The 24,949-nt window shown below is 37.6% G+C and overlaps 1 protein-coding gene across 8 annotated transcripts in view; it reads left to right on the top strand.

The window, feature by feature from the left end:
• arhgap22 (Rho GTPase activating protein 22) overlaps nt 1-23,823 on the top strand; it is a 38,266-nt gene extending 14,443 nt beyond the window's left edge. For 4 of the 8 annotated variants that reach the window (XM_031905662.1, XM_031905663.1, XM_002940330.5 and 1 more), the window contains 4 exons: nt 7,503-7,624; nt 8,078-8,415; nt 15,214-15,590; nt 23,486-23,823. In XM_031905662.1, coding sequence (XP_031761522.1) covers nt 7,503-7,624; nt 8,078-8,415; nt 15,214-15,590; nt 23,486-23,723 — 1,075 coding nt within the window. In that variant the 3' untranslated portion in view covers nt 23,724-23,823. Of the gene's footprint in view, nt 1-7,502; nt 7,625-8,077; nt 8,416-15,213; nt 15,591-22,072; nt 22,206-23,485 lie in introns of all 8 variants that reach the window. The other 4 variants (XR_004223558.1, XR_004223557.1, XM_031905661.1 and 1 more) reach the window with 4 other exon arrangements.
• Nucleotides 23,824-24,949: the final 1,126 nt, after the last annotated feature.

Here is a 24,949-nt window from a genome sequence, read left to right as displayed (position 1 = left end):
TGTAAACGGTCTCAATATTCCTGAAAAACGAAAACAAATAGTAGATATAATGAGAAAAGAGAAAGGAGACATTATTTTATTGCAAGAAATGCATTTTAAAAACAACCCACAATTAATGCATAAACTATGTACTTTCTCCCAATGGTACTTCAGTAACAACCCAGACCAAAAAACCAAAGGGGTAGCAATAGCAATACGAAAAAATCTAGATTTTAAACTAGAAGATACCCTGAGCGACGCTAATGGTAGATATTTATTTGTCAAAGGACTCCTCTATCATACGCCCTGTACGATAGGTAGTATTTATTTGCCAAACATAAATCAAACCTCCAAGTAGGTTGGCAAACAAAATTACTGAGTTTGCAAACGGAATGTATATTATAGGAGTAGATTTGAATTTCCCTCTAGACCCCCAAAATGACACCTCTAAAGGATATACCACACTCTCACCCCCTAAGTTAAGAACAGCAATAAAAACCTTACAATCCTTAAGACTAATAGATATCTGGAGATACTGCAACCCAGCCTCAAAACAATATACACACTACTCAGCCCCACAAAATAGTTATACACGGATAGACTACATATTCTTCTCGCAGCATCATTTACATTGGCTGAAAGATCCCAGCATTGACAACATACTCTGGTCTGACCATGCAGCAACACAAATAACAATTAGTCTACCCAACAAAACTCCCTTCTCCTGGCAGTGGAGGCTGAATGAAAGTTTACTAGATGATCCTGATTGCAGTAAAGAAATTATAGACGTAATAAAAGAATACAAACAAGAAACACAAAAGGAAGACACCCCCAACTTACAAAATGGCAAGCACTTAAATGCGTTATATGAGGGATATTGATTAAACACGGAGCACGTCTAAAGAAAGACAGACAAAAAAAGGTAACAATGTTAATTAAGGAAGTAGGGGACCTAGAAATAAAACGCCAAAATGACCTAGCCCTAGAAACCTACAAAACACTTACAGAAAATAGAAGGGAACTAAAGCAACTAACAAATAATAATATTAAATTTGCAATGACCAGACTTAGACAAAGATTTTATGAAAATGGAAATAAAACTGGGAAAATGTTAGCGAGAGCATTAAAACATAAGCAATTAGATACATACATAAGGTGAAAAACCAGGAGGGGACCATGCAAATACTTCCTAATAAAATATCAGAAGTGTGTCAAGAACATGCCACTCACAGACGTGTCTGACACTGGGACGGGGAACCAAGGGGCTACATTCAGTCACCTTTCACACGGGTTAGACTAAGATCAAGCACCCCCAAACACACCACCGCCCCAAATAACTATTCGCTGCCACCATCTATCATTAACAGGCGATAGAAACCTAATACACAAGTATATCACACAAGCTTTCGCTCACTGTAGGGTTAGTTTCCACTAATTCAACAGTGCTCTAGCAGCCAGATGGTTAATTACAGTCTAACACACTCTCCTGCTAGCAGCCCACTAATTAATTAGCATTTACACAGAACCTGCCCTCTACTCAATACACATACACACAACCAAGCAATTAATACACCTAGGACTGAGCAGTCATACAAGGTATGTGGAGATTGTTATAGAGCCAAAGGACAGAACTTATTAAATTTTATATTTAATATTTACAAAGGTAAACAGTGCACTTTAAAAAGATGTTACAAAAAGAGACATATACAAACAGTAAATAAAATAAAAGGGAATAAAAACACAGAGAAAACCCTAAGTACATTACTGAGTGATCTCTTGTGTCCTCTGAGGCAAGAGTTAGAAAGTCCTGAGCCCATCCCCCAACATATTGGGACCTCAAAATGAGCTATCAGTACCTGGGGTCTATACCCTTTTTATCCTTTACCATTACCATATGCATGAGGGGAGAGTGCCCAGGAACTTGTCACATGACCCCCCCCCCCCCCCGGAGAGCTGTACCTCTCATGCCAGTTTCTTTTCATATAATATTGGTACTTGCCAGTACCCAATATTATTATGAAAGTAGGGGATTGTTGTAACCCATATGTGGGTGATCAAAATGACACCAAACATGAGGGGTGTCTCATGTACCAGTCCCCCAGAAACCCTCTTAACTGGTGGGTATAGGCAGTCCCTGTTTGGTATCATTGGGAAGCATGCGGCCCCCTCATAAACCATATATGATTTATGAGGATGGGAACCCCAAAGCAGATGAGATATGGATCCCTTTCTATAATCCATCATTTTCTGATAGCTGCATCCCCCCTGCTATTCTAGGTCCACAACTGACTTTTTTGATCACAGATAAAAGAAATCAATAGCCCCAGGTTTCCCGCCCTCTAAATGGCTGGATTCACATTGTCTGCTCCCTCTGCTAAATTTGTCACCTCCCGCAGCCCCTGCTTGTGTCTGTAGGGGGTATTTGTGAATTACCCCCTACTGGGAAGGGTTTCCCTCAAATGTGGATTCCAACCAGACTTTTCTAAATTGAAAATTTAACCCTTTACATGTTGAGCCATACTGCTATAACATGACAAAGTGTTATTATGAAAACCTCTATAACATACCCCAGCAGAATAACCAGAGGAAACTAGAAAATAAAATAAATTTATATCTTACCAAAAATGCACTACCACCAATAGAAGAATCCATCCTAAAAGAACTAGACTCTCCCATCCAAATGCAAGAGGTCTTAGAAGCAATTAAAAACTTAAAACCACATAAAACACCAGGACCAGATGGATACTACGGACAGTTTTACAAAGTCCTTATATCACACCTAGCCCCCATGTTAACCAACTGCTATAATGAGATAAGTCCCAAGAACCCTCTGAATGAGGTGTTTCTACTAGCATACATCTCAGTAATACCTAAGCCAGGGAAAGACCCAACTAATTGTGGTAGCTATAGGCCTATATCCCTACTCAATATAGACCTTAAAATACAGGTCCTTTTCAAAAAATTAGCATATTGTGATAAAGTTCATTATTTTCTGTAATGTACTGATAAACATTAGACTTTCATATATTTTAGATTCATTACACACAACTGAAGTAGTTCAAGCCTTTTCTTGTTTTAATATTGATGATTGTGGCATACAGCTCATGAAAACCCAAAATTCCTATCTCAAAAAATTAGCATATCATGAAAAGGTTCTCTAAACGAGCTATTAACCTAATCATCTGAATCAACAAATTAACTCTAAAAACCTGCAAAAGATTCCTGAGGCTTTTAAAAACTCCCAGCCTGGTTCATTACTCAAAACCGCAATCATGGGTAAGACTGCCGACCTGACTGCTGTCCAGAAGGCCATCATTGACACCCTCAAGCAAGAGGGTAAGACACAAAAAGAAATTTCTGAACAAATAGGCTGTTCCCAGAGTGCTGTATCAAGGCACCTCAGTGGGAAGTCTGTGGGAAGGAAAAAGTGTGGCAGAAAACGCTGCACAACGAGAAGAGGTGACTGGGCCCTGAGGAAGATTGTGGAGAAGGACCGATTCCTGACCTTGGGGGACCTGCGGAAGCAGTGGACTGAGTCTGGAGTAGAAACATCCAGAGCCACCGTGTACAGGCGCGTGCAGGAAATGGGCTACAGGTGCTGCATTCCCCAGGTCAAGCCACTTTTGAACCAGAAACAGCGGCAGAAGCGCCTGACCTGGGCTACAGAGAAGCAGCACTGGACTGTTGCTCAGTGGTCCAAAGTATGTCATTCGGAAATCAAGGTGCCAGAGTCTGGAGGAAGACTGGGGAGAGGGAAATGCCAAAATGCCTGAAGTTCAGTGTCAAGTACCCACAGTCAGTGATGGTCTGGGGTGCCATGTCAGCTGCTGGTGTTGGTCCACTGTGTTTTATCAAGGGCAGGGTCAATGCAGCTAGCTATCAGGAGATTTTGGAGCACTTCATGCTTCCATCTGCTGAAAAGCTTTATGGAGATGAAGATTTCATTTTTCAGCATGACCTGGCACCTGCTCACAGTGCCAAAACCACTGGTAAATGGTTTACTGCCCATGGTATTACTGTGCTCAATCGGCCTGCCAACTCTCCTGACCTGAACCCCATAGAGAATCTGTGGGATATTGTGAAGAGAAAGTTGAGAGACACAAGACCCAACACTCTGGATGAGCTTAAGGCCGCTATTGAAGCATCCTGGGCCTCCATAACACCTGAGCAGTGCCACAGGCTGATTGCCTCCATGCCACGCCACATTGAAGCAGTCATTTCTGCAAAAGGATTCCCGACCAAGTATTGAGTGCATAACTGAACATAATTATTTGAAGGTTGACTTTTTTTGTATTAAAAACACTTTTCTTTTATTGGGCGGATGAAATATGCTAATTTTTTGAGATAGGAATTTTGGGTTTTCATGAGCTGTATGCCACAATCATCAATATTAAAACAAGAAAAGGCTTGAACTACTTCAGTTGTGTGTAATGAATCTAAAATATATGAAAGTCTAATGTTTATCAGTACATTACAGAAAATAATGAACTTTATCACAATATGCTAATTTTTTGAAAAGGACCTGTATATACTAAAATTTTGGCCTCTAGGTTAAACCCTATCTTGCCAGGCTGGATTCATTGAGACCAAACACGGTTTGTAAGAGGGAGAGAAGGCAAGGAAAATGCAATGAAAATAATGAATATGATGACATGGGCCAAATCTCGTCTAACGCCTTCACTCCTTCTCTCTACAAATGCTACAGGGTTCACTGGACCTTCCTTAAGAAAGTTTTAGAAAAATCAGGGATGGGAACAAAATTCATAAATAAAATAATGGCTTTATATACAGTACCCAGGGCCAAAATAAAAATAAATGGTATATAGTCAGATACATTTATCATTAGCAATGGAACTAGACAGGGGTGCCCACTCTCACCTCTTCTATATGTCCTATGCATGGAACACCTGTTGATTGCACTGAGGCAAAACCCGGATATAGCAGGTATTACTATAAAAGGATCAGAATACAAAACAGCAGCATTTGCAGATGATTTTATGCTTTTTTTGACAAAGCCTCATACTTCACTGCCGGTAGTACTGAAAGAACTCAAAGACTATGGTGACCTATCAAACTACAAAATCAATATGACAAAATCAGAATCCCTTCCAGTGTTCTTGTCAGAGAACATGATAAACAAACTAAAAACCAACTTAAAATTCCAATGGCAAATAGAGAAAATACAGTACCTGGGGATAAATATACCAACAGACCTGCATCTATGATCTGAACATAATTATAAACCGCTACTCTCTGAAACCTTAACCATTTTACCTGGAGAGGGAGGATCAATATTATAAAAATGGTAATACTTCCAAAAGTACTATACCTATTCCAAACATTGCCTGTTGCCCTGCCCAAATCCTTCTTTCAGACTCTAGAACGAACCATATCCCAATTTATATGGGCCTGGAAAAAAGCACACCTGAAAAAGTTTATACTATACAGATCTAAAGAAAAAGGAGGTCTAGGACTCCCAGGCCTATTTTCATATTATCAAGCCTGTATAATCTCCAAACTAGTGGAACATACATACCCTACAAATAATAAACAATGGATAAAATTGGAAAACCACTGGTCTGGTTACTCCTTAGCAAACATAATTTGGAACAAAACAAAAAAGAAGGAACTTTTTATAGGCCAGAACTCCCAAACACAAGCAATGGTAGACATATGGACATCCCTTAATGGAGGATACAATTTAGCACCCTTTCCATCACCAATATTACCACTAGGAAACAACTTGGACTTTATGCCTGGGATCATAGACAAAGGTATGAGCAATGCTTTTGGATTACAAAATTTGCAGTTACAACATGCCTTATTAACGTCCACAACGCAATCAGCAATTGTTGCCAATAAAAAGAACTGAAACAACAAAGATCCATGGAGATACATACAACTACAAAAATTTCCTAAAGAAATACCCTATATACAACAACCTCCGAGACCACTGACAGACTTTGAACAATTATGCAAAAGAAACAATATACCAAACCATTTAATATCAACTATCTACAAAATTATTATCCAGGAAAAATATACCAACTTACCTCATTTTGTGCAAGCCCGGTCACAGGAATTGCAGATCAACCTAGAGGAAGAAGAACGGGAAAAATCCTTTAGACTTATAGCAAAATGCTCCATAAGCAACAAATTTCAAGAAAACTCATATAAAATTCTATCTTACTGGTACAGAACACCAGCACAACTTTACAAAATGCACTTAATACCCGAGGACAAATGCTGGAGATGTAATGGTGAGAGTGGGACAATTTCCCATATCTTGTACTCTTGCCCTAGCCTGAAAACGTTCTGGGAACAAGTGGAGAGAACATGTGAGGAGATCCTTGGTTGCCAGGTACACCCCTCAATTAATACTATTATTCCATACAGACAGACCCGAGAAAACATTTAAAAGAAGTCTCCTTATACAGTTATTACTAGCAGCTAAAATTTTAATCCCTAGAAAGTGGAGAAACACTAATCCCCCTACTTTTGAGGAGTGAATAATGAAATTTATCTCATGGAAGAAATTACATCATCCCTAACCTTAACTCCACAAAAATGTATAACAACCTGGCAACCGTGGGTCTCCTACTTAAATCTCCACAACAGATTGTAAATTAACTACTTATCAACTTAAAAATAGACCAACAGCTATTTAACCATGTTACTACCGCAGAGAGCATCTCATAGTTTTCAAAGTTACTTACCTTGTTAAGAATCTGTATTGTTTTTCTTGTATACTGATTGTTAAGTCATAGTCCTTAAATGCCGTATGCACAACTTGAGACACACTAAGGGGCTGATTTACTTACCCACGAACGGGTCGAATGGAGTCCGATTGCGTTTTTTTCGTAATGATCGGTATTTTGCGATTTTTTCGGATTCTTTACGAATTTTTCGTTACCAATACGATTTTTGCGTAAAAACGCGAGTTTTCCTATCCATTACGAAAGTTGCGTAAAAAGTTGCGCATTTTTCGTAGCGTTAAAACTTACGCGAAAAGTTGCGCATTTTTCGTAGCGTTAAGTTTTAACGCTACGAAAAATGCGCAACTTTTCGCGTAAGTTTTAACGCTACGAAAAATGCGCAACTTTTTACGCAACTTTCGTAATGGATACGAAAAACTCGCGTTTTTACGCAAAAATCGTATTGGTAACGAAAAATTCGTACAGAATCCGAAAAAATCGCAAAACATACGAAAAAGTCGCAAAATGTTCGTTTTCAAGTCGGAACTTTTCCAATTCGGGTCGGATTCGTGGGTTAGTAAATCAGCCCCTAAAAGTACATGCCAATGTTATTAGGCGGTAAAGGAAAATGTATGTACAATGTAATGTTTGCATGTGAACTAAAATAAAGACTCAAACACAAAAAAAAAAAAAAGTGTCAAAATTTAGTTGGTAGTGCCCTGTAATAAGTACATTTTTCCAAAAGACTCCTGCCAAAATATTTGTAGAAAGAAGAATGGTTAAGCAATTTTCTCTCTTGATACCATATTTTGCCTTTCTCCCTTACAGTTTCCTGGATGAAGTGCAGTCTTACTCAGACACTAATAAGATGAACGTGCAGAATCTAGCCACTGTTTTTGCTCCTAATATCTTAAGGCCCAAACAACAGGACCCAGTAGCTCTCATTGAAGGTGGGTGATACCAATATAATATAATATCAGTACACTGATACTTTACAAGATGAAGCTGCCAGTAATTTCTGCTGTAATTTTTTTTTCTTACTGTCCCTTGAGAGAATTTGCAGCATATGATGCTGGGGCAAATTTATCAACATTTAAATTTGAATTGTGCAAAAGCTCCCAAATTCGGATTATGGTTTCAAAAACTAGAATGTTCTATATTAATAAAATGCAAAATTTTTGACAAAATTTTGAGTTTATTCAGATTGAAAAAGAAATCTCTAAAATTCACAAATTCGAAAATTGATAAATAAGCCTCAGAGTGTCTTGGTTTTAGGTGGCCTCACTGTAGCTAAATGTGTACTCAGCTGCAGAAGACAGCAATAAGATTTGCACGCATATCTATTGCACACATTTGCACACAGTACTTATTTAAACAAAAATTATTTATCATCCTTGCCACAGGGGCTTCTTTAATTCAACATCTTCTGACTATTCTGATTCACGAGAACCATTGGATTTTTCAAGCAGTTTCAGCTGACTCTCCTGTCGGTGTGTCTGTACAACAGATTGACAATACACAAAGTATTCAAGATGTTGATACAGCAAAGTCCTTGGAGCCAACTCTTCATGGGAACCATGAACAAACTTGGGCAAAAAGTCAGATATTTGCTAACTGGAAGGCATCATTCATGTTATCCAGTAGTAAACCGGTTTTCCCAAGTTGTGATCCTTCCAACCTACCACCAAGTGTATCCTGGTTGCAAGATGGTTTTTCTTCCCTTCGCAGTCACAAAGAAAAGGTGAGTACTAATTAATTGCATACATGACAGAGATTAATTACTGCAGCAAACAGGCATTTCAATAAAAAAATGTTTTCCATTTGTAACATAGTTAAATAGTAGATAAAGTAAAAAAAATAATGCCCAAAATTCTGTACTAGAGCAGTGCTGTCCAACTTCTGTGGTACCAAGGGCCAGACTTTTTCTGGCCTACATGTTGGAGGGCCGATAATGGAGGCCAATTTTGACCATTCCCCTTTTTAAACTGCACCCACTTCAAACCACACCCATGTTATCACTAGAGCTTTTAAGACCATGGCCACATTAATGGTGGTAGCGCAGCAAAAAATGGTTGGTGTTCACTGCAGGGATATTACCCTTCATTCATATGTGAAAGAAGTTTATTAAGACATATCCTTAAATCCATATACCTCCCCTGTGGATAGCACAGCAACCCCCAGTACATAATTATACACCTTGGGAACATATAATTACTATTTCCAAATACTAACAAACTCCAGAACAAACCTTTGTCAGGTTCACCTTCCACAGGCAGTATAGAGCAGGCAGAGTATGGCACACACAGGCAGCACAGGGCAGGCAGAGTATGGCACACACAGGCAGCACAGGGCAGGCAGAGTATGGCACACACAGGCAGCATAGGGCAGGCAGAGTATGGACCACCAGTTTGACAGCACTGTACTAGAGAATAAAGTGTAAAAGAGTTTATGGTTTGTTTTTTTTGTATAGGTATACATAGTACATATTTAGTTATCATATCCCCCCTTAACCCTTTAAGTACCAGCAGAATTTGACATTTCGGTTCCCCTCAGTGCCAGACGTTTTGTAAACATTCTGTGCTCTCTCAATTTAGGGGCTTTTACTGGGGGCAGGGTTAAGTTTAGGTAGGCAAACTATATATTGTTTTTTTCAGGAGAACATGAGCTTTCCAGATCTGCCTGAGTTTTTGTGTATTTCCACTTCTGGAATAAGATTTAGAGCTTGAAATACAAAAAAAAAAGAAAAAATGCTATTTTTCATGATATAGGTATTTATACCAGAAACATATTTTATTGACAAAAATTCAACTGATTTGGAAAGCCTCATGTCTCCCGAACATGCCAATACCTGATATGTATAGTTTTATTGAGATTTCTGACTTCTATAGATCAAAAACTCCCAGCAGTACATTACTAAATTTTCAAAGCATTACAGCAGAATACGGCATACTTTACATTCCAAAGCCAATAATCCTGGAACATTAGGTTTACCCCAGGAAACCATACATTTTTGAAAAGTACACATTCTGACGAATCAGAAATGGGTAACTATGTCTTCCAACTCCTAAGTACCAAACGGCAATGCTTTACTGAATTTAGCATTTTCTATAAAAAATTATGAAAATTCTAAAAAATCGCCTCAAATCTTCCACTTTCAAGCACCTTATCTCCCACATAATGTTAGGTACCAAGAAAACACACCCTAAATATGAAAGCCAAGGGTCCACTGAACGGTTTGATGCCCATTGTGCATAGGATCACCAATGTATCTGGCATTTAGAGACCCCATAAGGAAGTTAGTGCATAGAAATTGCCCCAGAGGTCTCTAGCTACTGAAAATTCAACACGTTTACTGCATTTTCTGTGGGACAAAAACACAAAAAAAATACATTGACCCCCCAAAACCATATATTTTTGGAAAGTACACATTCGGACTAATTCAAAATTGGTACCCCTGTCTTTCTACTCCAAACTACAGAGTCGCAATGTTTTCCCAAAATTGCCAGTTTTGATGAAATACCTAAAAATCACATCAAATCCTTCACTTTCAAGCACCTTATCTCCCACATAACATTAGGTACCAAAAGAATACACCCTAAATATGAAAGCCAAGGATCCACTGAACAGTTTGATGCCCATTGTGCATAGGATCACCAATGTATTTGGCATTTAGAGACCCCAAAAGGAAGTTAGTGCATACAAAGTGTATACGCTGCAATATAAACTACCGGCATGTGCATTATCTGTCATAAGACCCCCAAAAGTAAGGAGACCCTAGAAAACCATATATTTTCTGAAAGTACACATTCTGACAAAACAAAAATGGGCAAATACAACTTTCTATTGCAAACTACCAAACTACAAAGCTATGCTAAACAGAACGGTTTTTATAGCATTTCTGAAAATTGTCACAAAGCTTGCATGTTACCTCATTATGTACCCCCACATTTTGTAACGTACCAACATAAAACACTCTAAGTATGAACGCCAGGGGTCTACTGAACAGTTTGATGCCCAATATGCATAGATTTACCAAACTATGTGGGGTACACAGGATGCCAAATTGAAATACAGCAGACAAAATATCCATGTGCAAAGACAAGTAATAAAGAACAATGTGAAATGTAATAAAATTGATAAAAATTAAAAAAAAATCACTAAAATCATTTTTTTTTTTTGCCTAATATCTGCGGTCAGAATAACAGTTTGAGTATTTTGGCTTGGGCAAATAAGTGTTACAGACAAAGTCAAGCGAACAACAACTATGCATAACTGAAAATGCAGTAAAATGGCTAAACATGCAATAAAATACCTAAAAATGCACCAAAATCACAGAAAATGTTGTAGAAACACCAAAATAATACACAAAAGGTATTGCGCAGTGTGGTTAGCGAATACACTATCCGCAATGGCAATAAAACATTTTTTTCAGGCAAGAATAAAAACGATGCGATAAAAAAAAAAAAATTACAAAATTACAAAAGTGTGTAAGTGTGTGTGTATACTAGGTAAAATGTGTTTTGTGTGCATGTGTGTGTGTACAAGTAAATGTGAGTGTTGTAAGTGCTCTGAAAGTATGAAACCCCTAAAAATGTATGTTTTTGTGTGTAAGTATAAGTGTGTATTAGTGTAATAAGTGTGTGATTGTATGTTTTTGTGTGTGTTTTTGTGTGTATTTGTCACTTACCTGGCAGAAGAATCTGGGTAGACACAGCAGAGGCAGCTGCACACAACGATCTGTGTGTAGGTGTGACAGGAAGCAGGGGGGCCAGAGGGGGAAGCTGCAGAAGGCAGAGGCACTGGAAGGGAAAACCTCGTGGACTCCAGGTATTTCCCATGGGGCCCCTGGGCGATCGTGCCCCAGGGGCCACTCGTTCCCCACCTCTGACTATTGTCTGGAGGCTGAGGAACGAGCGGGGAGCGAAGGAGTGGCTTGAAAAAACCACTTCTCCGCTCCCAAATCCGGAAGTGCAGCAGGACGTAGAATCTACGTTCTGTGGCACTTGGGTACTTTGGTACCCAGGACGTAGATTCTATGTCCTGTGGCACTAAAAAGGTTAAATACTTCTTTAGTGTAAACAATAACAACTTGGCTAGCCTTTCTTCATAACTTGGAAGATGTATACCCTCCTTTGGACTTTTTTTGCTTCACTAATATTCCACTTAATCACTGGAGACTAACATTATACTGTATATACTAGATAGGGTCTTACCAGTGCTTTGTAAAGGAGAAGAATGACCTACTCCCCACTTGAAGCTATAACCTTTATAATGCAGGACTGTACTTTGCTGGCCTTTTTTGGCATTTTTTTTTTAAATCCCAAAGACTTAACCTTACATCAACATCTGTCCCTTATCTGCCCAGAATGCCAATTTGTTCATCTTCCCCTGCAAGGATGTCCCATCCTAACTAAAATTATTTGCTGGCAAGTAAAATTAGACTCAATACAGAACCCTGCAGCACCCCCCCCTAAAATCCCTGCACCAAGAAGAGACTGTACCATTAACAACCACTCTCTGAACATAATGCTTCAGCTAGTTTTCTATAAATGTGAAACCAGCTTGTGTATTTGTCAAATTAAAAATTAGGACATGAAAAGATAACTAAAATATCATCAAATTTCCCTCCAAATAATTGATAAAATGAAGTAGGAGAACAATTCTATTTCATTGTAAGTCCAACAATTTACAAGATCTGTGTAGCATAGCAGTAGATTTTGCCAGACTAATGTAGAGTTAATTGACTGGGAAACTAAAGTGTTAAGACCCCCAAAGAAACAGTTTATGATTTTAGCAAGCCTTTTGACACTTTAATGTATAAATTAATACTAAAATTACAAGGTGTAGGACTTGACTTGAAGGAGATGAAGTGGTTGCAACCTTTTACATTACATTAACATTTATTTATAAAGCGCCAACATATTCCGCAGCGCTGTACAATAAGTGGGTTACATACATTGGACATACAGAGTAACATATAAAGCAATCAATAACCGATACAAGAGGTGAAGAGGGCCCTGCCCAAAAGAGCTTACAACCTTGGAAGTAATTTCCAGTCTAGACCACAGAGACATGTTTTGTACATAAAAAAAGCAGACAGATGGTGCTGAAGGCCTCTGTTTAGTTACATACAGTGAGGTTTTAACATCTGTACCTCTGCAGTTTCAGAACTCTTCTCACATCCATTCATGCAACTCTCGCAAGTAACACCTGTCTTTATGAGTTACATGATACTTTGCTAATCATATCAAAGTAACTCCACAGCATTCACACCTTTGTGAGTTTCAGGTGTCACCTCTCTGATGAGTTACAATGTGCCATTGTGATTGACTTAGAAAGAGTTTATATGCTAAGGACTTCCCATACCAATCAGTTGACTGAAGAAGCGGCTCAGATGAGAAGTGAAACATCTTCAATGATTACTTAGCAAGTTCAGTGGCTTTAGATTTACCTATACAGGTATAGGACCCATTATCCAGAATGCTCAGGACCAAGGGTATTCTGGATAAGGGATCTTTCCGTAATTTGGATCTCAATACCTTGTCTACTAAAAAATCTATAAAACATTAATTAAACCCAATAGGATTGTTTTGCATCCAATAAGGATTATTTATATCTTAGTTGGGATCAGTTACAGGGTACTGTTTTATTTATACATCAAAAAAGGAAATCAGTTTTACAATTCTGAATTATTTGATTAAAATGGAGTCTATGGGAGACGGGCTTCCCGTAATTCGGAGCTTTCTGGATAACGGGTTTCCAGATAAGGGGTCCGATACCTGTACTAGATATACCATGACTTGCATGAATGAAAATCTTATTGCCATTTAGCCCAAATACTTTTAATACAATGCAAGTCAATGATTTCTGACACTACAGACCCCCTACCCTTCCAAAAAGCAAGTTTTCTGAAGACTGGAGAAGATTTCAGCACTGTAGAATTCAAAATGAAGCCAGAAACCACTTGCATTGATAAACGTGCTCCCCGCCTAGGGGTTGACATCAGAATAGCACCCAAGAAGGAGAAACCCTGTTTTGGTATTATACGACATGCGTATTGTATTAAGTAGGATAAACAATAGCTCATCTAAAGGTTCTATTGTGTAGTGCTGGCTCCTTATGAAAGCACAGGATGAGCACAATGCATTGAGATGGCTGTCTACACACCAATATTACTAATTTAAAAAAAATAAATTTTTTTGTTTTTATTTGCAAAGTATATAGTGTAATTTAGAAGACCTTATGTCTCCACGTGCATGCACAGTAGAGTGAAAAGCTAAGTTTTTCACTGTACTGCATATGCGCCGGCCCTGGAATTCTGAAGATAGACGAGAGAAGGAAGAGGATGGTTCGTTTGCAGCTACCTCGGGCTGGTGTGTTTTTCTTCTAACAGGAGCACCAACCCAGGGATTAGCAATTACAATCACCCTCCAGTGATTTTACCTTTCCTTCTCCTTTAAGCTTACAGTGAATTTAAAGGTTGTTTTTATGGTTTATGTATTATGTATTATTCAGCAGATAGCCTTTTTTTTGTGAACCATATTAAACCTTGACAAATCCTTTTTTGAGTTCAAATATTTAAATCTGCTGGATTATATTATTAGTGATGATCCAAGTTTTATCCAGAAAAGTTTTAGAACCTAGAGACTGAAACAGACTATTCAATAAACAAGTAAACAAGGATATTTATGGTGTGCGTTGGTAAATCTGCTTCTCATTTTACTATTTTCCTTTGCTTCATTTTAATTATAACTATATTCATTAAAGGGGTTGTTCACCTTTGTACAACATTCACAAATCTAACAGTTCACATTTATGAGAATAATCTTTGCCATATACATAGGTGGATGTGCATCTGAGGAGATATTCACCTCAGAATCATTCCTCTGCTGATCCTTCACTTCTGCACAGACCCTGTGCTGGGGGGGGGGGGGGAAGGTTCAGTGACCCCTATAAACACTACAGTTGCATTTTTACATAACATATATGTTGCATTGTTACAACATATATGAATACACGTATAGTACTGGAAGCAGACTTAAACTCCTGATGGCTGTGTGTCCTTTCAGTCTGATATTGCATCTGTGACAGCGTTCTGAAAATCTAACATAACAGTATGTTAGATTTGTGATATGCTAACTCTGTTTTGCCTATGCCACTGCAAGGGAGAAACTAACCAATGACCTTTCAATGTATACAACTGGTTAGATTGCACAAGCAACCAATGAAAAAAAAGTAAGGACAAAGCCTGGACCTGATGAAGTAAGCATATAGGAAGTTCTCAGTGTGTCAGGTTCAAAATAGCCTACTCTCATCCCTTCATAAAACTTATCAGAGAGACAGAAGGACTGATTTAACAGGTATAAAAAGTAGGTTTTGCAGCTGCCTTTTTCCTTTTTTTAATGGAAAATGGATTTTCTGAAACACTGAGTTTAATAAGATTTGGACTTTGAAGGTGAACAACCCCTTTAAGGTAACACATGCCAAATAATGAAGATACCTATATTCTAAACATAAGTTTATCTTCTGCTTGTCCCAGGATTCTGTCAAAGCACAACGATTGTCATCATATGATAATGTCCCATCATGCCTACCATCCCTGCCTAGCAGTAACTGGTCCTCATTCAGCAATGTCTCCTTGAATGAATCTTTGTGCAGCTGCCCAGCTTGTGGTGGGAGCCAGGTGTCTCAAGGTTCGGAATCTGGATGGCACTTGTCCCTGTCAGAAAGTGAAAGAGGTATCTTACCACTGCCCAGCAGTATAGAGAGACTTGAGCTGTGTGTGAGCAGCAGTGGCAACAGTGATACATTGACCTCGGATTCTGGTGAGGTCTGGAATACATATCAAAAGATAGTGTCAGAGCTGAAAGAACAACTAGCCAAGCAGCAGGTAGAGTATGAGAACAAAATTGAAAGGTGAGACTATTTATATTCCCTAAAAGGTGTTCTATCTGTAAAATTAAGCTTAATTATTGTAAATTTGGTGTCAAGGAAATTAAAAAAGTATGTCCGTTTATTCTCTTTCCTAAAATTGCTTCTTCCTACATGGTTAAATAAAATGATGTAATGGACAGTGTAGCTATGAGAAACTATGAGTTGGAAAAATTTGGTTACAAAGATGTAGATGAGTTGATAAGGGGTTTAAAGAACCATGAAAGTCGATTAGGTAATGGCAGATAATTGAATAATATATCTTTAGGAACTACAATGACACTGTCGTTGCAATATCTAGAAATACAGGTAACTAGCACAAGTAAAGAAGAATGATCAAACACCTTATTTAAAACAAGTATATCAGACAGAATGTTGGAACCCTGCCAATTAATAAAATATTAAAGACTCTGAGAAGCTAGAGACAATTATTTCTATTTTCACCCACAATAATATTAGCATTTTGATTGGAAGAAAAACAGCAGACAAGAATACTAGTTTGGGGGAAACATATAGCTGAGGAATTGATTTGCAAGAGAGAAGAGGGTCCAGCAGACCTAGGGCAGAGGCAATGCAAAGGTGAATATATTTAACAGACAGATAAATTTGTTATCAAGAGAATACTAAGGTGATGTGGCTCCCCAGTGGATTCTTATGGACCACAACCTGCTAAAAAGCTCCATAAATGACTGTGACCCTTATATATATAGTTTTTCAGAAAAAGTGCTCACTGCATAGAAAGAGTTGGATAGATCTGCTGTGGAAGATTGTTCCATCACTTGTCAGGAAAACATTCATAGAAAAATGTAGTATTTCCTTGTTAGTTAGCCAAAATAGTGCAAGCTAGAACACGATATTTATTTGGTAGAATACTTTACTATACCTGAGTAAAAAGCCCTAGAAGCTTTCTCTGTTTCTTTAAGATAGCAGCTGCCATTTTAGGTAAGTTTGATGTAATTTTCCTGCCTGCATCTCTCTCGCTGCTGGGAGAGGGAGGCAATCTGTGCAGGCTCGTGCCCTGAAAGGTTTGAGCTGAGAGAAGGATGTCTGGCACAGAAGCTCATGTGTAGTGAATAAAAGAAAGGGAATGCAGTGTCTCTTTTCACAGAGAACTTAGTAAGCGTTATCAGAAACGTCTATGTAAATACAGCAATACTGCAGCTACTTTTCATGGCTACTAAAATAGACAATGCTGATCATTTACTGATAACTGTCTCTACTTGTCTTTTAGCAGAGGCAATTCTGAGTATTGTCTATGGCAGGGTATTTTCTGGTGTTAAGAAGCCATAAAAAAGTAGCTGCTACTAGTATCTCCGTGTGTGTCTTCACCCTTATCCTTGTCTTCTCCTTTAAGAAGCAACCTGTGCACAAATCTTCTGCTGCAAGTGGGGCTCAGTTTTACATGCTTTAGCCCTTATGCACTTGGAGCATAGGATTTTTAAAATGGTACAGGATGTAGTCCATAAGTACTGGGAATATGGGAGATATAAAAAACCTGTTTTGTGGCCAGTCCCCTGCGCCCTGGGTGCAGATGCAGTTGGGTAACATTATGCCTCTATATTTGGGCCTCCCTAGGCCTTTTGTGACCTAGCTCCTTGGGCCTGGGCCCGAAAAAAATGTGTTTCTGTGAGCAAAGATGGAGAGGCAGCAAAGAATCAACTTTAGCATAAGCAATAGAAATCCTGCCCTCTGATTTTCTAGAGACATGAGGTTTGATTCACTAAAGTGCGTTAAAACGTGCGCTATTTATAGCATGCATTAAAAATTTTATCTCGTCTAATTTTTCACGTCTTAACGCACGATTCACTAAAAGTATATTTGCGCTAATTTAGACGCGATGCTGTGTGCGTTATTTAAGTCACGAAGACTATGGGGCTGATTTACTAACCCACGAATCCGACCCGAATTGGAAAAGTTCCGACTTGAAAACGAACATTTTGCGACTTTTTCGTATGTTTTGCGATTTTTTCGGATTCTGTACGAATTTTTCGTTACCAATACGATTTTTGCGTAAAAACGCAAGTTTTTCGTATCCATTACGAAAGTTGCGTAAAAAGTTGCGCATTTTTCGTAGCGTTAAAACTTACGCGAAAAGTTGCGCATTTTTCGCGTAAGTTTTAACGCTACGCAAAATGCGCAACTTTTTACGCAACTTTCGTAATGGATAGGAAAACTCGCGTTTTTACGCAAAAATCGTATTGGTAACGAAAAATTCGTAAAGAATCCGAAAAAATCGCAAAACATACGAAAAAATCGCAAAGTACCGATCATTATGAAAAAAACGCAATCTGACTCCATTCGACCCGTTCGTGGGTAAGTAAATCAGCCCCTATGTGTGGTATTCGACACAACTTGCACGCCACGCTAATTAACACACGAGAGATACTTTTCGCGCGCACGCCATATTAGCCATACACAGCATTACGTTTGTAAAACTACTTTTTTTTCAAATGACCATTTTCCTGCAAAACGGAGGATGCATCACTCTAGGGCCAACACATACTAAATACTGAATAAATCACACTGCAAAGTCCATATTGTGTTGCCAAAAGCTCATGAACTGTACTTTTCTATAATTACCGCCTGCTTCAAGTAGGTGTTAATTTTCATAGAGTAATGCGATATTTAGCGTGTCTAAGTGTTTGTGAATCATGCGTTAGTATTATTTCTGCACACTAATTAACACAACGCGGTAAAATTAATGCATGCGGTTGCACACTAATTAACGCACGCGATATGCGACTTAACGCATGCGATACTATAGCGAATCGCGTGTTTTTTCGCGTCTATTTTAAAGCAAAAAAGCATGCGATATGCGTTATCGCACTTTTGTGAATCATCCCTAAGCTCTCTTATTTTCTGCAGTAGTAGCCTTTAATTCCTAATTAGCAGTGATTCATGATGTGTGTCCGACCTTCTTCCTACTCTCTGCTTGTAAGGTGCCAATTTGAATTCAGCACAGAAGGGAGAAACCAATGTGAACAACAAATGAAAAGTATACTTTTGTGAACTTGTTTCATGTCATCACAGGGATGTTACAATTCTAACCTTCCCATAATCCCCTATTTATCCAAACAGTTCATTATACAACAGATAAAGTTAAATGCAATTCAGTTTTTAGATTCTGTAAAGCCTTTTATGTTTTCTGAGTATGTAGATGTGCAACCTGAACACTGAGCAGTCATTCAGTCTGCACCCCTATATTTAGGCCACTGAGACCTTCGCTTAGAAAAGATGTAAAAGAAAGTTGTTTTCTATTCTTTTTATGCTTTCTCTAAAGCTAGGTACTTGCTACTATTTAGAAGTTAATTGGAGCTGTCCTTAAAACTTTACTATCTAAAAGCTGGCAAGGTCATGTAGAAGTCAATAGTTGTCCTTATCAAACTGTAAAATGTCTATTTAAAGTGGACCTGTCACCCAGACATAAAAAGCTGTATAATAAAAGCCCTTTTCAAATTAAACAAGAATCCCCAAGTATTTTTTTTATTACCACATCTATACCCATTATAAAGGCATTTAAAAATCCCAGCTTATATATTGCCTGCCCTGCTTCTATGCCTTAGGCATAAAGATGGGACAGAGAGTTACTTTTACTTTCAATTCAGAACTTCTTTGATTTTGCTGCCCTCCTCACATTCCCCCTCCCTCCTCACCATGTAATATTGTAACCAGTGCATGGACATGGGCATCAGGTCCATCCATACTGGTACAAAAACAAGATTTTGGCAGGATGCAATGCCTGCTTTGATAACCGTGTCCACAAAATGGTGCCTGCTTCCTGCAATTTTGAATTCCAAGGCTGAAAAAAATAAGATTAAAATAATTTATATAATATGTAAAGTTTATTTTGCTTGACAAACACAATAGAAAACAATTTGGAATTATTTCTTAAGGTGACAGGTCCCCTTTAATTTGAGGTTTCAGAGGTTTTTGGAATTTTTTTGTGTAATCACACAAAAATTACAAAAAAATTACAAAAACAAGGATTTTGAGGTTCTTAAATTCTTATTCGTATTTGTTCCGTGTTTGTATGCATTCATGCTTTTTATAATTTTATTTTTTCTTAAATGGGTAGACATGGGTGAGTTTAGTCATGGTAGAAAAAAACATGAAAATGAGACAACTATGAATTTTAATCAATTTGACATTATGGTGCCAAGTCATTAAAGTATGACAGGTCTTTACAAAAAAATCATATTTTTTCTAAAGTTTAGAACTTTTGCATATTTTCTATGATATTTTTGTTAAATTACGTGACTTTTTTGTGCCTTGCGACAATTTGTGCGACAAAATCGTATTTGTTGCAACGAGTACGAAAGTGTTGGAATTCTTTCAATCTTTGGTATTGTGACTTTCCTTTGGCCAGGTTGGAGCTGCAGAGTGCCATTGAGTCCTATGGGAGGCTTCCAAAATCATGCACTGAAGGTTCAAAGTCAGGAAGTTTTTTGCGCTGTTTATGATCATTCGGATGTGAAAATTTCATAACTTTCAAATCGTACCAAGATATTTTCGTACAACAATGATAAGAAATTTTCATACAATTAATGCACATATCGGATTTAATCCAAATTTCTTTCTTCTGCTGATGCCATAGTTTCCTTTAGGTATAATAGCAATGGATTTCATTGCGAAACTACCACCCTCCAAAATTAATACTGTCAATTGGGTGGTTATTGATCACTTTAGTTAAATGGCTCTTTTATCTCTTTTATACAAGCACTTTTGACTGAAAAACTTTCCAAGCTTTAAAGGAACAATAACACAAAAATATTTCAATACCTTATAAGTCACAAAACATCTCTAACATTAGGTCTAGCCTTTCCCCCCTTGCCTTTTTTAAATGCTTCATGTAGAATTTTAGTGACGAACTGCTCCATAGCAGCACGGGTGCTTGAATTCCTGTGTGCACTGACCCGGAAGTTGTCTTAGTGTTGGAGGACCTTCGGCACTTAAGCTTTTTATCAGCTTATGCAGTTTAAATTTATGATCGCAACATTACCCCCCAAACTGTCTGAAGAAACAAAAACATACATTTTAACTGCATACGCTGATAAAAAGCTTAAGTGCCGAAGGTCCTCCGACACGAAGACAACTTCCGGGTCAGTGCACACAGGAATTCAAGTACCCGTCGCCTTTTCGCCGTGCTGCTATGGAGCAGTTTGTCACTAAAATTCTACAAGAAAAATTTAAAAAAGGCAAGGGGGGAAAGGCTAGACTTAATGTTAGAGATGTTTTGTGACTTATAAGGTATTGAAATATTTTTGTGTTACTGTTTAATTCAGTTGGTTTTCATCTCTGTGGTTTGCCCCCTTTTTTAAATAAAGGGCTCAGTTTTGTTGCCATATTCTAGAATGCGCTTAACAAATTCCTGGAAATTAAGCTTCTATCTCCATAAGCTCCATCAAATTAAATAAATAAAGGTTTTGAACTATTCTTCTATTGGCACATTTTAGTTTCTCTGGATGCCTGGTCCAGTTTACTAAAAAAATTTCCCTGAGTATTGCACTCAACCCATCCATGGGTAATTTTTCTTTCTTTTAACATATGAACAGCATCCTATATGCCATGCATGCCTAAGACATTCTCCTCTCCTATGTTCCTGCTTCCAGTGACAATTTTGTGCAGAAGTCCTAGGAACTTGAAAAAAATATATAAAATTTTCATAGAGGCCAATTTACTAATTTTTGAGTTTGAGAAAACAAAAAAGCTTCATTGCCAAAAAAAATGCATCAAAATGCATGCAACTTTTTTCTCAAATGCAATGTTATTTAAGGAAAAAAAATGTGACAGTATTCACCTGCACTTTTGTGCAGATAAAAAAAAACTACATTGTCTGGTTCATTTTCAGTAAGCCTGAAAAACTTGAATGTTTTAATGAACTGGTAAAATATATAAAGCTGTTAGAGACGATTCCCATTGACTTCTGTCAAACTTTTCCAGCTTTTACTTGCTGGACTTGAGTTTTTTCTGGCAACTAATTCTTTAATAAATCCTGACTATTCAAGGTTCCAAAAAAAACTTATTAAGTATAATCGCACTTGAATTTTTTTTTTTGCCTGTTTTTGTCAAGAATCATGAAAACTTTTTTGGCCTCATAGACTATACTTTAATGTCTTCTGTATTATTGCGTCAGTAAAAAAGACCATATTCATTCTGCAGCATGAAAATGATACACATTGGTAATGTCTGAACACCCCTGTACTATTAATATTTTTAGGGCTCTGGATTTAATATTGTTTGGGTAATCGTATGCATATGTGGTTTCAAAGACTTTTGGCATATAATTTGGGAGTTAATATGCTGTAATATGCTGCTTTTTTAAAAAAACAAGGATTTGTCTATATCAGGGGTCCCCAACCTTTTTAACCTGTGAGCAACATTTAAAAATTAAACAAGTTGGGGAGCAATGCATGCATGACACAAAGTTCCTAGGGGGTGAATAATAAAGGCTGTTATTGTTTATTTAGTAGACTACATCAGCAGACTACAGGAGGCCCTGTTTCACAGTACACCTGTTTGTAAGCAAAACTTGTCTCCAAGCCAAAAATTAAAATATAAGCACCTGCTTTGAGGCCACTGGGAACAACATCAAAGGCATTGGTGAGCAACGTGTTACTCATGAGCCACTGGTTGGGGATTACTGGTCTAGTACTAGTAGTTTAGAGCAGATAGATAATCATAATCTGTATTTTCTAAAAATGGATGGTTTTGTAGGGGGTTTTCTTACTGGAGCTTTTTCTATAAAGTTCATTGTCTGTCATTCTAACTTTTTTCATTCTAACTTTTTTTTCTATCCTTCAAAAAACCATACCAATTAGGTTGTAATATGTACTTTTGGCGTAATAGATGTGTAGGTACCTCCTACACCTAGTAGTAGAGTCAAGATCAAAGGGCAGTACTGTACACTGTTTATTATAAGTATACTGTAAGGGGCAAAGGAAAAGACTCCCCACAGAAACTATAATTATGCTCCTAACAACATCTGGTTGAGAATACAGGTATTGGATCTGTTATCCAGAATGTTCTGCCATCATAAATACAAGCTACTGTTTGATTTTTACAGAGGAAAAGGAAATCACTTTTATAAATTAAAATTATTTGCCTAAAATGGAGTCTATGGGAGATGGACAACCTGTAGTTTTGAGTTTTCTGGATAACAGGTTTCAGATAACATATACTATACCAGTATTAATATCTGAAACAATAAACTAAAATTGAATGTTTATAAACCACCGATTATCTGTATTTGTGAGCAGTATGGGTGTAGCATATGCACAGCATCTAAATTCCCCATAAAGCATCAGTTTTTCAATTTTATAAATTAATATAGATTACTCAACATGGACAATGTATAAATAGCATAATCCATACATGTATTTTTAGTGCTTGTCAGAGTTAAGAAAAATAATATACATTATACAGATCCAAGTAGAAACAATCTCTAAGGGAAACATTTAGCAAAAAACACTGAACATTTTACAATAACAAAAATAAAAATGATACTTATTGCAACAAAAGTCATGAAATGTATTTTTTCATTCATTTTTAAGCAAGTTTTATTATTTATTGTAAAAAATTTTGAAAACCATGTACATTTTTTTCTACTTTCACATTGTGGCCTGTATGCGTGTGGCTAATTTAATTATAATTTCAGGTTGTAACAGTACGAATGCAGTGCAATACTAATGGAAGACACCAAATGAATATAAATATATGAGTATAATATATAATTTTTTGTGTCAAATTTTGCTGTTGCAGTCTAATTAAAGTAAATGGAGCCTAAACACTTTTTGGTTGTACAACAGAGCTTTTTTTGTACTATAATTGTTATTCATAGTATAAACTTGTTAAACACAATATAATATACTTTTTATCCTTAGTTTGGAAAAATCAAGAGCTGAAGTCCTTGTCCATGTCAGAAGCCTTCAAAATACACTGGATCAGGAGAAGAATCGCTGCACTTTGCTTGAAATCAAGCTGAGAAACTCAGAGAGGGGGCGCAAGGATGCAGAATTCAGGAACACTGTCCTGCAGAAGGAGATGGAGGAATTCTTTCAGTCTTTGGGAAACCTATCTCAGCCTAGGACCTCAAATAATCCAAATAAAGATTACATATAAAAGGCATATACAAATGAGATCTTTGTCAAGAATATGCCAGAACTCCACATGAGTTAAGCCTAAAAATGTGCCTATTAAAACCAGTTTCTGATACTTCCGACTCCACGACTCCGACTCCTTTGTTTTTAATATGCTAATGTATTTTATACATTTATACAGTCAATAAAAAGCATGCTCAACGTGTGGTACCCAAAATTGCCTCCGACTCCACAGCCCTGATTAAAACAAGCTGAAGGAAATAGCACATAAAATTGCAAACCACATGCAAGGAACCTGAAGGAGTAGTACCTTTTTAAGGAAAGTTGGTACTCATTTATTGTATCGAAAACATTTGAACCCCACTGCATTTTGCACATTGCCAGAGCGCCCCCACAATATTCGGGAAAGCCATTTTAGCACTGTGTCTTATATTATCTGTTTACTGATCATGCATGTTAAAATTTTCATTGTGACAATATATGTAAAGTGACCTAAGTGAAGAGAAACCACGTAGTATTAAAAAAACAAATTGGAGACTACCTCTGGGAATTTTCTTTTAGAGAAGTTATGGGGGCAGGTAGTAACTCTTGGTGGCTGTCAGCTCACATGTTGTATTGTTACTTAGCTTAGTGCACCCGAATCCTTGCGTCATTTGTTTGTGGGTACCTGTAAAGATCCTAATGGGCAATTTAAGCCTTTGGAACATTTCTACCCCCTCGGCAACTGCACTCTCTGCACTAACAGAGCCGAACTTATGTTTAAAAAAAGGGAACTTCTGCTGTTAAAGTTACCAGAAGTGGCTTTTTGCCACCCCTGCTAACTTTGGGGCGCTGCCTCCTGAGGTGACTTTCTTAACTTGCCTCATGGCAGCAGCGTTCCTGCCCATATAATGAGTTCAGCAGAATGATAACCACAGGTTATCTGCAAGCAGATTTACTGATTGATACATAGGGATGAAACAGGTTGAAGTTTATTTAAACTATCCATGGTATGGGTAACCAGTGTGATTGTAGAGTTCCTGCTGGTTAGTGCAGTGATGGTAAGTGCAGAGTAAGAGATGAATAGTTAGTGAGTAAATAAGGGAGGCTCGGTGGGTGGTCAAGTTGCTGAGGGTTAAAGTTAGGGCTTGAACAGTGAGTTTCAAGTGACCGTTTAAAAGTGAGGAGACTGAAAGTGTCTAATGGGATGGGGAAGAGCATTGCAGAAGATGGGTACAGCATGTGAAAAGTATGTGATGTGGGAGTGAC

Source organism: Xenopus tropicalis, chromosome 7 (genome assembly GCF_000004195.4).
Source record: "Xenopus tropicalis strain Nigerian chromosome 7, UCB_Xtro_10.0, whole genome shotgun sequence".
In the NCBI taxonomy this organism is placed as follows: Eukaryota; Metazoa; Chordata; class Amphibia; order Anura; family Pipidae; genus Xenopus; species Xenopus tropicalis.
This window is presented reverse-complemented; position numbering and strand designations above follow the sequence as displayed.